The 15,282-nt window shown below is 38.0% G+C and overlaps 2 protein-coding genes across 3 annotated transcripts in view; one reads left to right on the top strand and one right to left on the bottom strand.

Moving 5' to 3' along the window:
• Positions 1–15,282, top strand: part of LOC107091821 (low-density lipoprotein receptor-related protein 1-like) — a 114,514-nt gene that overhangs the window by 80,598 nt on the left and 18,634 nt on the right. For both annotated transcript variants that reach the window (XM_015385999.1, XM_015385992.1), the window contains exons 42-60: positions 5,300–5,489; positions 5,613–5,817; positions 5,920–6,112; positions 7,050–7,175; positions 7,279–7,407; positions 7,625–7,744; positions 7,881–7,994; positions 8,118–8,267; positions 8,357–8,479; positions 8,615–8,731; positions 8,821–8,949; positions 9,037–9,165; positions 9,289–9,429; positions 10,299–10,486; positions 11,463–11,646; positions 11,737–11,822; positions 11,907–12,026; positions 12,130–12,317; positions 12,401–12,606. In XM_015385999.1, the coding sequence (XP_015241485.1) occupies positions 5,300–5,489; positions 5,613–5,817; positions 5,920–6,112; positions 7,050–7,175; positions 7,279–7,407; positions 7,625–7,744; positions 7,881–7,994; positions 8,118–8,267; positions 8,357–8,479; positions 8,615–8,731; positions 8,821–8,949; positions 9,037–9,165; positions 9,289–9,429; positions 10,299–10,486; positions 11,463–11,646; positions 11,737–11,822; positions 11,907–12,026; positions 12,130–12,317; positions 12,401–12,606 (2,838 nt within the window). The remainder of the gene's footprint in view (positions 1–5,299; positions 5,490–5,612; positions 5,818–5,919; positions 6,113–7,049; positions 7,176–7,278; positions 7,408–7,624; positions 7,745–7,880; positions 7,995–8,117; positions 8,268–8,356; positions 8,480–8,614; positions 8,732–8,820; positions 8,950–9,036; positions 9,166–9,288; positions 9,430–10,298; positions 10,487–11,462; positions 11,647–11,736; positions 11,823–11,906; positions 12,027–12,129; positions 12,318–12,400; positions 12,607–15,282) is intronic.
• LOC107091840 (galanin receptor type 1-like) lies at positions 1,242–3,019 on the bottom strand. The gene has a single exon (XM_015386009.1). It carries the CDS (start codon positions 2,330–2,332, stop codon positions 1,301–1,303), a length of 1,032 nt encoding a protein of 343 aa, XP_015241495.1. The 5' UTR covers positions 2,333–3,019; the 3' UTR covers positions 1,242–1,300.

Here is a 15,282-nt window from a genome sequence, read left to right as displayed (position 1 = left end):
AGAATTCACAAAGACTCCTGGATAGGTGTTGAAAAATCTTAAGAAAAAACTAAACAAAAGGGCAGTTCCCTTCCCATTTAAGCCTGTTTTGTGGTTCTGGCTTGAGTTTAATGACATTCTCTTTGATCATTTAGAGACAAGTGGCAAAAAAATAAATACAAGCAGCAAGAGGGATCCAGTCCTCTCATCTAACTAGATGTTCAATATTCTATGCTTATTTTCTTTTGGATTCAAGTCTGTTGACTAAGATGATAGTGTGTTTTTTGGCTATATGGCTTTTGAAATTTGAATTTCTAATTTCTTTAGTTTTCCAGCAGATTTAACCCGACTTTTTACTACATATCCTGCTGTTAATAAGAGACCGTAATACCATGCATTCTAACAAAGATCCAATGGCTTCTACAGAAGCAACTGAATCTTTGGTCTCTACAGAAAAAAATAGGTACTTGTTTCCCACCAAACCAAAGCTGGGAGTTTGTCCAGAAACTAAAAACTAGGCATAATTTCCCAAACAAACACTGTTCCTGTTCAAGTCCCAGAATTGTTTAATAACCTTTTTTTAATGATACTACAGAAAGCCTAGTACATGGCTTTTGCTTATCATCCGATAAGTAGTATACAGAGCTTGCAACCTCAACACGGCACTCTAAACCGTGTTTAGCCTTGTTTATTATGGTTTAAGTTGTTTTCAGCTTTTAACTAGTGCTTTGGCTGCAGAACTGAATAATACAAATGGAAAATTTTCATTCTATTTTGTGAACATCAAAACATATCTTACTTCCTGATGCGTTTATGGGTTTTCCTGTCTTGCCCATTATGAGGAGGTTTTGTGTCATGTCCTATTTGTACAGTCATAAAACAGGAAGTCAGTGGTTACAATTTGAAGGTTTCTGTTCAGGCAGTTCAGCTTTTGAAAAAGTACACAAAAAAGAGGTTGCTTTAGTTGCATTTATGTTTTAGAGTTTCTAAAAAATAGAACGGGGTTACCAATAATATGCTATCTATGATTTAGAAAAAAAAAAAAAAAAGAATCTTTTTTATTTTTTTATTAAAAACACTGTAAAAAAAAAAAGTACTATGGCTGCAACTATCAATTTTTATTGATTTAACAAAAAACAAAAAAAAGTTTGTTTTTATTATTATTATTATTCCTCAATAAAAACATTTTAAAGTGAAAACAGAAAAATATTGCACATATTATATAAATGTAAATGGGAAAAACAAAAAAAAATCCTCCCAATCATTTACTATCTCCTTCCATTGTATCTAGTCTTTTGTTGATTTTGAAACAGAGCAAGTTTTAGGCTCTCTCTGAGCTAGTATCTTGCTTAAACGGCCGGACTGCGTCCCGCCTTGTTAAACAAAAACACCACATCAGACACCTCTGGCACCTGGCCAAGCATTTTCTCCCCATTTCCACCAAATCTCTTCTAAACTTCTGAGACATAAAACCATACAGCACAGGGTTGACGACAGCGACGGAGGAAGACAAGACTCTGGCTAGGAGGGCAAAGGTGTTGAAGCCTGGCGAGCCGGTTGGAGTTCCACTGATGATGGAGAACATGAGGATGTAGGAGGGCAGCCACATTACAGTGAAAACCAACACTAGGAGAGCCGAGGTGTGAGTGACCTGCCGTTGGTAGCGCTCCAGCTGTGGGGCATTCCCTATCCGCCGAGTGTGCTGAAGGAAACAATAGATTTTCCCATACATGACTACGATTATGCTTAAAGGAAGAGCAAAGCCACATAGAAACAGAGCGATGCTGTAGACCATGCGGCTGAGGTCGGAAAGGAAGGCGAAGCAGTACACAGTGTTGGAAAATGAAATTGTGCGGAAGGCAAACTGTGGTAATGCCAAAGCAGAGGCGGGGATCCAGAGCAGAGCCACTATGACTTTGATTCTCTTATTCATCCTTGCACGGTAGCTCCAGGTGGGATGCACCACTATAAAGTAGCGGGTTACTGCCAAAGCTGCCAGGGTGAACCCAGAGGCAGTCGAACAGGCGACTCCAAGGAAGCTGATTGCTTTGCAGAGGAAGCTGCCAAAAGGCCAGGCGCCCCGTGTGATAGCAAAGGTATGGAAGGGCTGGCAGACCAGGAGCAACAGGTCAGCAGCGCAGAGAGCCAGCAGCAGAGTGTCGGTACCGTGAGGGGGCTGACTTTCTTTCTTCCTTCTGCTTGTGAGAATAATTATCACCAGGGTTTGACCAATCAGCCCACTCAGCAGGATAAACCCATCCAAGAAGGGCAACAAAGTTTTAATCATATCCACATCTTCCCCTTCACTTATTTGGTTAACACTGTTATTCATCCGCAGCCCAGTAGTCTCCATGCAGTTCCAGTAAAAGCCACTCAATCCAATATGCTGTCACTGTTAGACATCCAAATGGGATGCAGTATGTGGGTAACTAATCTGTTTTGTCCAATTCTAGCCTATTTGAACAAACATAATTACACCTCACTGAGACAGCCAGCACTTTGATAATGATAGCAATTAGATTAGCTGTTAGGATGGAATGGGTCTCCTCTCTGTTAACATCTATACTTTTTTCACAAAGAGGGATGGATTAGAGGCATATATTATTTAACAGGAATATCTTTTTTGCTGCATAAATACATTTAAATTGTCATTCTGAGTGACAGAGATTTCATGGTGGAGTCCTTTTCAGTCCTTTCTTTCTGAAGATGATAAGATGTCCTCATATCAGTCACTTGTTTGGTAAGAAAATTATATATAAGCATTTTATATCCACCAGATGATGAAGAGTCCCAGCAAAAATTTTTATCCCAGAAGGTCTGATTAGGTCAAAAGTCAGATGTCTGCAGCTCCTCTGCAGCTGGATTGATTCTTGAAACCAGATAAGGGCACAAATTCGTCCTCATCGTCTTTGAAAAACGGTCAATGCTAATTGATGTGAAGTGCTCACTAAAGCAGAAAGCATGCGGTTCTTCGACTATATGCAGAATCCTCCAGCTAATCAATAAGATTAACAACAAATAAATATAAAAATAGTTAAAAATGAAGCAGGGGATGTCCTCCTCCTGAGACTGTGAAATGCTCTATCCTGGAGAGGCAGTATTCCTCTCAACACGTTCCTCTGCGCTGTTTGCTCTGTAACCAAGAGCTGAGCTCTAATGTAGATAATGGGAGGGCAGAGCATAGTGTATGATTATATAACTACAGTCTCATCCGTAAACAATGAAAGGCACTTTTCAGGCTTTCTTTTATGTTCAGTCATTTGAAAATGTAGTTGTTGGGCTTGGAAAAACACCAATAAGATTTGGTTGGGCATCTTTTGGTTTGTTCATAACATGAAGTATTCAGCCTTGAAAAGTGACCCACATTGAATTCTTTTTTGAATTGTAGATCATGTTGCAATTAAATACTTTCAGTTAAAAGCAAACAGTGACTTAACCTTTTTTATTGTGTGCTGTAAGTGGTCATAAATGCTGTTGCCAGTGTAATTAAAAAAAAGACAGTTTGAAGCCACTGCTTTATGTTCAATACTTTAGTTTGCATATCTTTTATGTTATTCCGAATTAAAATAATGTTTTCACCATAGGTTTTTTTGTTTTTGAGGATAATTCTCCCATTGAAATTATGTAGTTTCCTTCCCAGATAAAGACATCTAGGTTAATGGTTTCTAAAGGTTTGATAAGGACCTGGTTATAGTACCTGAAATAGAATGGGTGTGGTCTGGGGAGGGTATCCAGATTCACTGTAGCGTTAATCGTTGGTGCTATATTTTTTAAGGTTTAAGTGGTGGTCATAAATGCTTAAAATGCCCTGCTTAGGCTGTTTGTGTGTAATGTGCATCTGTTATCTCAGCCAGGATGGTATACCGTCAATCACAATGACCACCATTTAGAAGTCTCTGCTAGTGTCAGTTTATATTTCCATAAACTATAGATTTGTTGTTGTTGTTGCTGCTGAAACTAAACAGATAAATTAAAATCGGGTCAATGGTAATACAGGGGCTTAATTAATTTGCTGCTTCAACAAACCGTTGGCGTGGTAATAAAACTTATATGATGTTTTGACAATTTATCTCCAATAATACTTTTCTCCAGATAAAAAAACAAAAACAAAAAATATATTCTTGGTTTATCACATAAACTCAATCTTGAAATACCCCTCTTCCTGTTCCCCTCAAAAATAATTTTAAAGCCACATGAACTGAAATGCTGTAGTAAGGCTAGTTATTTTCTCTGTTTTGATAAGACTCGTTGATAGTAGTTCGACCTCTGTTTCAGTGTACTTCCAGTTTATCTTGAGAGGAAATCATTTACAGCATTCTCCTTTTTGATGTGGTTTCCCTTTTAACAGCGTATCCTTTGAGGAGTGGTGCTTCAGCTGCCCTCCATAAGGCTTTCCTCACAGCAGGTCATGTTAAGCAGACTTACTGGGAACTGCAACAGCCAATGCAGTGTCGCTTTTATGACTTAGAGAGATTTTATTTGTCATTTTGTTTACACAAGCTTAAAACAAAAATAAATTTCATTTGGAACAACTCTCTGGACAATTTCATTTTTTTAAAGTGCAGCCTTGAAAAATAGTTTTAAAAAAAATAAATAAATCTATAAAAACAGCAATATAAACATATGACTGTAAATTTACACTTCTAACATTTTTTTATATAATGATAAAATATAATAAATATAATAAAATACAATACAATAACCCATTTTACAAAACATTCAGCAGTCTAATGGCAGTGGGGAAGAAACTGTGGGGAACAAACTGTTATGATGAGTCATTGTAAGACAGGAAAAATACAAAAAACTTTTTTTTTTTTTTTTTACAAAAACTAAATAATCGGATGGTTATTATATATGTTTAGAAACTATCAATGCACAAACATACATTTTATAATAGGTGAGCAAAAGTCAGCTACCCAACGTCGGTGCTGCTGACCTTGAATTACTTTGCATATTTCAGTTTAAAAAATTGAGTACTGAGGTTAGATTAGGATTAAAATACACACCACTTGAAAATGCAGAGTTCATGTACTCATCCAGCCTTTGGATCAGATCAAATGGTTCTTTTTCCCCTGGTTAGGGGAAAACCACACCAAAGGGTTTTTTTGTCTTTGTGCTCCCTAAATTTTACCCCCAGGGTTTTTCAATTCATTAGTTTCACTGTTGGAAACCTAAGGAAACCAACATCTCAGATGATTTTTTTTTTTATTTTTATGTACAATTTTTAAACGTTATTAGAAATTCTTGCGTCAATGAATTTTCGGAACATATTTGTAGTATTAAAACAATGATATCTACTCATTCTCTCTCTGTGTCCCAGATGTTGGGTCAGTTGAGGGTCTGGCATACCACAGAGGCTGGGACACACTGTACTGGACCAGCTACACCACCTCCACCATCACTCGCCACACTGTGGATCAGAGCCGCTCTGTGGCTTATAACCGCGACACTGTGGTAACAATGTCTGGAGAAGACCACCCCAGAGCCTTCGTGTTGGACGAGTGTCAGGAGTGAGTCAGCTGTGTCAGATATTTTACAAGTTTATTTATTCTACTCCAGTGAGCCACAACTTTTATAACAAGTTTTCCTAGATATGCTTCATAATTCATGTCATCTGTTGTTTGCTACCACAGCCTCATGTTCTGGACAAACTGGAACGAGCTTAATCCCAGCATCATGAGAGCCTCTCTAAATGGAGCCAATGTGATCCAGATCATTAGGACTGACATTAAAACTCCAAACGGCCTGGCAATAGATCACCGGGCTGAGAAGCTCTACTTCTCAGATGCCACTCTGGACAAGATTGAGCGCTGCGAGTACGATGGCAGCAGCCGTTATGTAAGGGAACTCTTTAATTCCATGTTATCTGTAAAGAAGGTGATCCTGCATTGACACTGAAACACATTCTTTACAATAAACATTTAAAATTGCATGCACCAGGTCTTGTTGAAGAACGACCCGGTTCATCCATTTGGTCTGGCTGTTTATGGAGATTACATCTTTTGGACCGACTGGGTGAGGAGGGCTGTCCTGAGGGCCGACAAGTTTACAGGAGGAGACATGAAGGTGCTGCGTGCCGACATCCCTCAGCAGCCTATGGGCATCATTGCCGTGGCTAATGATACCAATAGCTGTGAGTATCAATTACTGCACTAATTCAATGAACATGAGTCGAGATAATGGGTTTTATGTTATTGCTTTTTTACTCTGTGGTTACACTGAGTAAAAAATTGATATATTTTCAATCTTTGCATCAATCTATTGGTTTATAATGAAATGCTTTAATAAATGTTTGAGTATTTTTCATGTGTAATGGTTTTCAGTATTTAATTGTTAGGTCAATAAAGATTTTATTATTATCCTTCCTGGGATATTAATATTAATGTTATTTATTATTTTTGACAGTTACTTTATTCTTAAAAGGAGCATTTCTGTGCTGCATATACATCTGAAGTTTAACATGTTTCGTGGCAGATGTCAATTCATTTGTGACAGTTATTTGTTAGAACGTTACTCATCTGCTAATTTTAGTCCAGCTTCTTTTAGATGACAGCTGCAATGCTTAAATGAGCACTCGTCAGCCCAAATTATTGATTAATTGTTCTCTGACCAAACAAAAGTGTTTCCATGTATTCTTTTACCTTATTTCAATGCTTTTTTTTGGACCCTTAATTCCCTTTTTTTCAACCGGCCCAATTTAACCAACCATTTCTTTCATTCATTTTTTGGCAGCTCTCTCTCTATCTTTTTTTCTAAACGGGGTTTTTTTTTTTAAAGGAGGCTCTTCTTCGGCAGTAGTCGTCGTAAAAAAACAAAACAAACTGGACAAAAAGTTAAAGGAATTAATATCTCCCTGAATGGCTTCGTTTTTAGCTAAAACACACAAAACCACACGAGAAATTGTTCCTGTTGGCTCGATTGGATATTTATCTAGGAAGAGAGATTTGTTGTGTGTTTTTTTTTTTCTTTTTGCATAAGGAAGTTTCCACTGAGCACTTTCTTTCTATGCAGAGAAAAATGTCTCATTAATATAATTCAACCAAAAAAAAACTCAATGTTTTTTTCCCCAGGTGAGTATTCACCATGCCGAACAAATAACGGCGGCTGCCAGGATCTGTGTCTCCCCACATCCGATGGACGCGTGAACTGCAGCTGCCGTGGGGACAGACAGCTCCTGGAGGACAACACCTGCTCCGGTAAGAAATCAGGAGTAAAAACCTAAAAAAAAAAAAATAAAAAATACAAACAAATTTTTAAGCTTTGTGTCAATATTTCTTACACTGAATTCTGTTTTACCAGCACTGAACATGTCGTGTAGAAGTGTGGAAGACTTTGAGTGTGGAAATGGTGACTGCATCAACTACAGCCTTACATGCGATGGGATGGCTCACTGCAAAGACAAATCTGATGAAAAGCAGTCATATTGTGGTGAGTTTGGATTTTAAACAATCATTTGATAAATAAAACATTTGCAGCGATCAATGTCGACATTCTTCATTGCAGATATGTTGCATTTTTGTCATACTTGGTGTGTAGAAAGAGATTATACATTCAAAGATTTAAAAAGTAGTAAAGTACAAAATAATTAAGATTTGTTTATTATAAGTGAAAAAAACAACAACACTACAACAACTGTGTTCTGCAGCCAATCGCATTTGTAAGAAGGGCTACAGGAAGTGCATTAACGGTCGCTGCCTTGGCCACCAGTTCTGGTGTGATGGAACAGATGACTGTGGAGACAATTCGGATGAGCTGCCCTGCAACAGTAAGTAAAGTCCGTCCGCTTTGTCCACGATGTGATTCTTGTTGCCTCATAAAAGTTTTTTCTCTTTAAGTAAAAATCTGAAAGTAACCTTGAACTTGTACTATTTTTGTTGATCTAACATTGCTGTTTTTTTCAGTGACCCTGTGCAAAGCAGGAGAGTTCCAGTGCAAAGACGGGAGCTGCATCTCCAACCACAGCCGCTGCGACCAGGCGGTCAACTGCGAGGATGCAAGTGATGAAATGAACTGCCGTATGTCATCCATCATATGTTTTAGCATTGTAACCTAAATGAAAAAGAATAACCTGATGGGATTTTTTTCAGAAATTGAGAGGAAGTTAATGGATAGCTTAAAAATCTTTATTTTTTCCTCAGAACCCACCGACTGCTCTCGTTTCTTCCGCCTTGGAGTTAAAGGTGCCTCCTTCCGGAGCTGTGAGAAAACCACACTCTGTTATCTGTCCTCATGGGTGTGTGATGGCAACAATGACTGTGGAGACTTTTCCGATGAGAGAAACTGTCCAGGTGGGATGTGTTTTATTTTTCTTCTAACACATTCAGCTTTATCAAATGCCATGAAGATACACTCTGTTTTTTTTTCTCTTTCTTTGCAGACAAAAGGAAGCTGAAATGTCCCGTTAACTTCTTTGCTTGCCCAAGTGGGCGTTGCATCCCGATGAGCTGGACCTGTGATAAAGAGAATGACTGTGAGAATGGAGCTGATGAGACGCACTGTGGTCAGTCTCTTTTGAGAGCCCAAAGTTTCCTGGAAAAACACAAACTGTCTGTTTTCTTTTAAGCTCTCAATTTTCCAAAAACACAAAACTTGCTGTTTTCACAACCTGATACTAATCACTCCTCTTTTCCTACAGATAAGTTTTGTTCGCCCACTCAGTTCGAATGTGGGAACCATCGATGCATTTCCAAGAACTGGGTGTGTGACGGCTCAGACGACTGTGGTGACGGCTCGGACGAAGCCCAGATATGTGGTAACTAACGTTACCCTTACTTACTATTGCAAAATCACTAAAAACATTTAACTGTCATACCTTTAACCGACTAATCCGTGATTTCACAGAACATAAATCGTGCAGCCCTGACGTTTTCCAGTGCCCTGGTTCCCATGTGTGTGTTCCTCAGCGCTGGAAGTGTGATGGAGATAATGACTGCCCCGACGGAGCTGATGAGAGCGTCAAAGCTGGATGCAGTAAGGCAGATGAAAAAAAAAATGACTATTAAAAAAAAAAAACAGAAAATCTTGTTTTTTAATAAAATGAATTCTTTCTGCTTTCAGTGTACACCAACAATACATGTGATACCAAGAATGAGTTCATGTGTCAGAACAGACAGTGCATCCCTAAGCACTTTGTGTGTGACCATGATATTGATTGCTCCGATGGGTCGGATGAATCCCCAGAATGTGGTTAGTTTTACTATGTTATACTATTATATAGGAATTTGTATAAAGCTAGTAATGGGTTGTGTCCTTGTTCAGCTACCTGCTTTTTGTGAGGTTAAGGTTCTATAAGCTGTGCTTTTTGTATAGAATATCCGCCATGTGGCCCAGATGAGTTTCGCTGTGCCAACGGTCGTTGCCTTAACCAGAAGAAGTGGGAGTGTGATGGAGAGTTTGACTGTCCAGATCACTCTGACGAAGCTCCCAAAAATCCTCACTGCATAGATTCAGGTATTTTCACCATAAATGCATTCCTTTTTTGCACAAAATAATACATGGAATAAAAATTGGTTACAGGTATTAAGTATACGGAAAGTTTGGGAACCAAACACTTTTCTATTACCATGTTTTAAAGTCCTTGCAATGCTGGAGAAGGTTCCAGACTGACAACTTACTAAGGCAGAAAAAAAAAACATATCACTGCCTATAACACTGCTATTAAGCTGGGTCAAAGAAGGCTGCTTTACCCGAAACAAAAAATGTGCTTGTTTATGTCTAATGTGGAAAAATAACAGATGGGAAAACCATTAACTGTATGCCAAGCAGCCAGCTGCAGACTGCCTGCTGCAGCAGACAGCAGGGCTAATTAACCAGCTAACGGGAGCTTGCAATGCTTGAAAAACAGTATAATATTCTGCACCATGAGTGCATAAAAACTACCACAAAATTTAAGGGGTGCTAATTCATGTTCTTGCTTAATGTTTCATAATAAGAATACCTATAAATGAAGATCATGGATTACTATATGGATGGTTTAAACCATAGGATAAATGTGTTGTATGTGTGACATTTGGCAAATTTACAAAACAACTGCTGCAGACCAGCTGCAAATTAAGGAGATAAATTCATTTTATATATTTTTCTCTGTATTTTTGTTTTATTTCTTGATTTTCACGTTTCTCCACACAATGTCCAATGATCATCAAAGATGTTATAGATTATCCTTTTTTTGTCTTTCCTGTAGCAGATTTTATTTTCAGTTATCAGCTACATATTTTCGATTATTTTATAGCCGATAATCAATTGCAAATTATATAACTGTGAATCTTAGAAAAATGGATGTAAGCTGTTACATTGACGCAGTACATCTGTGATTTCAGAGAGGACTTGTAATGAATCAGCCTTCATGTGCCATAATAAGAAGTGTTTGAATGAGACGCTGCTGTGCGACCGGAACGATGACTGCGGCGATGGCTCTGACGAACTCAACTGCTTCATCAATGAATGTCTGAACAGTAAGCTGAGCGGCTGCTCGCAGCTCTGCGACGACCTCAAGATCGGCTTTAAAGTAAGATATCTCCCTTCTGTTTGGTTTCACTTCTTATAAAACAGACAGACCTTCAACTGGGAGCATGGGGTTAACAGAAACTGCTTTGCTGTTTGTTCAGGAGGTTCTGGTATGAAAAGATCTGACATCCTTCTCTTCAGGTTTACAGTTATGCAGAATGAAAATTTGTTTTGGACTTCATATCTGAAAGGAGGCCAGTTCAGGGGCAGCTTGAACTCTGTGTGAACTGCCTCAGCTGTGGTGTGCAGATATTTAGGGCAGAGCTTCTTCAACTGACAAACATGTTACTTGCTTTCTGCTGGCAAAGGAACATTCTGATCAGGTCTAGTGTCTGTACCACCTCCATACATTTATGTCCCCTTAATGCAAACATTGAATCCACACACTTTGCTGTGTTTTATGTGACAAATGAAACATAAAATAGAAAAGAATTGTGAAGTGGAGGGACCCTACCCATAGAGGTCCATTTGGTGCTTTTGATAAGAACCATGTAAACAGCAGAGCAAACCTGTGAAGTTTTGGTCAGACAAAGTTAAAACGGATCTTTAAATGTAAGGATGAGTAGATCTAAATGGGCAAATTTGAAAGCAAGATATCAGTAAAAGAGTCTGCAGCTCATCAAAATGATCACGCCAAATTCAAGAAGCTAATCAAATTAATGCTGTTTGACCTGAAGATATATTGCTTTATAATATATGACTGAGTCAAAGGTATTTTGCAAGGATTTTAGAGTGTCAAATATGTGAATGGAGGTTTCACAAGTAAGAAATGTGGGAAAAAGGGTTTTTGTTTTGAATATATTCCCTTAGTTTCTTATTCCCATACTTGGAGAAGGAGAGAGAGCGCGGGCCACATGCATGTGTTTCACTCTGAATCATGGGAAAGTGGAGCACAACCAAAGAAATAATTGTGAGGATTGCTTGAATGACCGCTTCTATGGGATTTAACACATGCTCTCTGTTGTTGGTCCCTGCAGTGCAGATGCCATCCTGGATTCCAGCTGAAGCGCGATGGGAAGACGTGTGTGGATATAGACGAGTGCACGACCACCTACCCCTGTTCTCAGCACTGCCTGAACACACACGGCAGCTTCCGCTGTCTGTGCGTAGACGGCTTTGAAGTCAGCCCCAATGACCCCACCATCTGCAAGTCCACCTCGGGTAAGGCAGCCATGGGTGGGATTCATTACTCACACTTTGGACCTGTGTAGGTCAGTCCTGAATAATGTGTTTTAAATTACATTTGTGCAGAAGTGGAGCCATATTTAATTTTTGCAAATCGCTACTATCTGAGAAAGCTCAACCTGGATGGTTCCAACTACACCCTTATAAAACAGGTGAGGTGTCTGGTTCATGGCTTTAAAAAAAAACTCTCTCAGTGTAAAGATAACTATTAGCTCTGATATGTCATGTTTATTTAGGGTCTGAACAATGCTGTAGCATTGGACTTTCACTACGCAGAGCAGATGATATACTGGACAGATGTGACCACTCAGGGAAGCATGATTCGACGGATGCACATGAATGGAACCAACATGGAGGTCAGAAGTAAAGCTCAATAAATGTTTGAAAAAAAATCAGAGATGGTTATTAGGTCAAGCCGATTAAAGTTTATTTTTTTCTATTGCTTGAATAATCTGGCAGGTTTTACACCGAACCTCCCTGAATAACCCAGATGGTCTGGCTGTTGACTGGGTTGGTGGAAACTTGTACTGGTGTGACAAGGGTCGAGATACAATTGAGGTCTCGAAGCTTGATGGGGCCTACAGGACGGTCTTGGTTAACAGTGGGCTTAGGGAACCCCGGGCTGTTGCTGTGGACGTCCGCTATGGGTAAGAGACTTTTAACCTGTAACGTTGAAGATTTAGATTTAGGCATCTGTAACTCAAGTTAATCTGTGTTAACTGCTGGTTAGATACCTTTACTGGTCCGACTGGGGTGATAACCCTCACATTGGAAGAATTGGAATGGACGGCACGGACAGAAAAATTATCGTGGAGGATAAGATCACCTGGCCCAACGGACTGACCTTGGACTTTGTTAATGATCGGATATACTGGGCAGATGCCAGAGAGGACTATATTGAGTTTGCCAGCCTGGACGGGACCAGCAGACACACAGGTAACAGTTCTTCAATGTGGGTTCAGCATGTCCATACCAGTTTATACCATTTACAACTTCAAGATTAATCTATGAACCTAAATAATTATTGAAACTGAATTAATTCACTAAAAAGGAAATCATTTTCAGGCTTTTTTAGGAAAAGAAACAATGTGTTTAAAGAATGTGTTTGGCTTTTTCCGGCATCTTTGCCCATATTCTTTTTTCAACAATGTCAGACTCAGGATTTTTAATATTCTTTTACTCCCATATATAGAGTTGTCACTTTAAACTGATGAAATTTCTAAAAAGTTTGGATTTTTACACAGATTTATATGTTTCCTTATCTTTAATTGGCTACATAGAAAGTTGATTTTCTTTTTTCTCAGCTTAATTGATTATTCGGGTTTTGAGTTTCCAACAGAAAATGGAAACTATATAGTCCTTGGCAAAATCACTGCCTTTTCTATCTAAAACCTCTTATATAAAGGCATTTAAGACAATCCGTGGTAATTTGATTAAACTGAATGTTATTTAGATTCAAAAAGTTTTTAAACTCCATATATTGTTTTCTTTATCATAGCAATGTAATGTCTGCACATTCAACAGGAAAAAAACATGAAGTTCATCTATGTTTCAGTGAAGTTACCGTTCAGAACTTTGCTGCAACTCCAGCTTTGTGATATTTCATTTTTTAGGAACAGATTAATATGTTAACCCCTAACTTTGTGTATTTTTTTGGTCTTAAAATTTTTAAGGGTAAGGATATGATGTAAAATGGCTTGAAGTTGGACTCTACTAAAGCTGTTAAACCATGAGAACTGAACTCATTTTGAAAGAACAAACTCATCTCCTTGACACACTCCACTACGTTTTAAAAGCACAAATTCATTTTTTTTATTTATTTTTTTATCTCTACAACTTTAAAGAAAAACCACGTGGATAGTGAGACTATTAATAACATTTCTTTATTATTCTCTTGTTAACTTAAATGGTTTTATTACTAACCAAGCAGAAATGTATTTTGTTCCCCGACCATTTAGTGCTTTATGGACCAATAGCAAAACTGTCAAGCAGATCCTTTTACATCTGTGTGCAATAGTTTATGATCCGATATATTATGATCCATTCTTCCAGTGTTGACTAGATGGGGACAGCAGCTTTTTTAATATGATGTCTGATTGATGGATTTTTATTTTTTTAGGTGATTTATTAACAGACTTAATGCTGTTGTTAAGATTTTAGATCCACCACAACTCCAAGTATTATTGTGTTTAGCTCTCTTAAACACTGACTGCTATCCTTGCATTTTCGTTACTAGAAACAAAGATTTCCATCTCATTTGCATTTGCTAGTAGAATTATCTGTTCCATCACTTACAGATTTATTGACTCCAGGATCATATTTGGCTATGGTTATGAAATTGCTCAGTGATATAAAGTTGTATATCATCAGCAAATATATGAAAAAAGTTGGACAACTCTTTACACTAAGCAGGACAGGGGGGTGGAGCATGTGCGTGATAAATATGAGTGACCCAAGAACAGCGCCTTGGGGAGTGCTACAACTTTTTCCATTTTTTTCTTTTTGCCTAGCTTTATGATTAATTACCAATGAATTAATGTCTGATGAACAACGTCTAACCCAGTTAGCACACTATCAGGAAATCACGCCGGATTTTATCATAAACTTTGTTAAGCACTGGAAGAGATGGCAGGCAAGTTTTAGTTTCTTCACTGTTAAGATGTACATCATTTTGAGATTTTACCAGCACAGTTTCAGTGCAAAGTAGTGAAATTATATTCTTAAAAAAATAGAAATACTATTTCTATTTTTTCTATTTTTATTTCTATATAATAGTACCGTATAATACTATTATATTATAAAACAGTTTAAATTATTGTTGCTAAATATTTTAGAATTAATATTGGTTGATGATTGGAGATAATCAATAAATCAAACTTCTTATCAAACTTTGTGCTCGTCAGTTACAAAAGATATTTTCTTTCATAATCACACAGCAGCTTTGTTGTCTATTTATCAATAACTTCACTATGTCACATACTTTTTAAGCACCTCTGTAGCTTCCTTTGTGCTTGAGGAGCAGGATTGAGATAAGGACATACTGAAGGGCACTTTGAGCTAATGCAGCTAATATCCGAGCTTGTTCCAAGGCTGTAAAACTACCGTTATGTATTAATTGCATTAAAGAGGATAATCAGTGAAAATCATTGCTGATTTTTTATTATTACTTACAGTTTTTTAAGTAGTGTTACCAGGTTTCCATGTTTGCTCTGTCAGATGTGTGTTTTTAAATTGCTTCTGTGGGTTTATTGAACCCACTGTCTCTAAAGTACAATCAGCATGAATGAGACGCCACATACATGTGTCACCACAAGAAAAAGAAGAGCAATTCGACTGTAAAACCTAATGAGGTGTAGATGTTATTGCATAACATGGATATGATGGAGACTATCTGTTCACTTAGTTTTACATTAACAGAACAGGAAGTTTCTCTCTGCAGGAACACCTGAGCCGGAAGAACAGGACTTTATTTGCTGCTATAGATTGCTCCATTTGCTCACCATCTTACTGTATGGATTTCTAATGTACTTTTCGGGGGGTTGTTTGCACAATTCCCTTCCATCTGTTTAGGAAAGCAGACCATTGTACAACAAAAACCCCTTTTTGTCTAAA

Source organism: Cyprinodon variegatus, unplaced genomic scaffold (assembly GCF_000732505.1).
Source record: "Cyprinodon variegatus isolate N-32 unplaced genomic scaffold, C_variegatus-1.0 Scaffold16, whole genome shotgun sequence".
NCBI lineage: Eukaryota > Metazoa > Chordata > Actinopteri > Cyprinodontiformes > Cyprinodontidae > Cyprinodon > Cyprinodon variegatus.
This window is presented reverse-complemented; position numbering and strand designations above follow the sequence as displayed.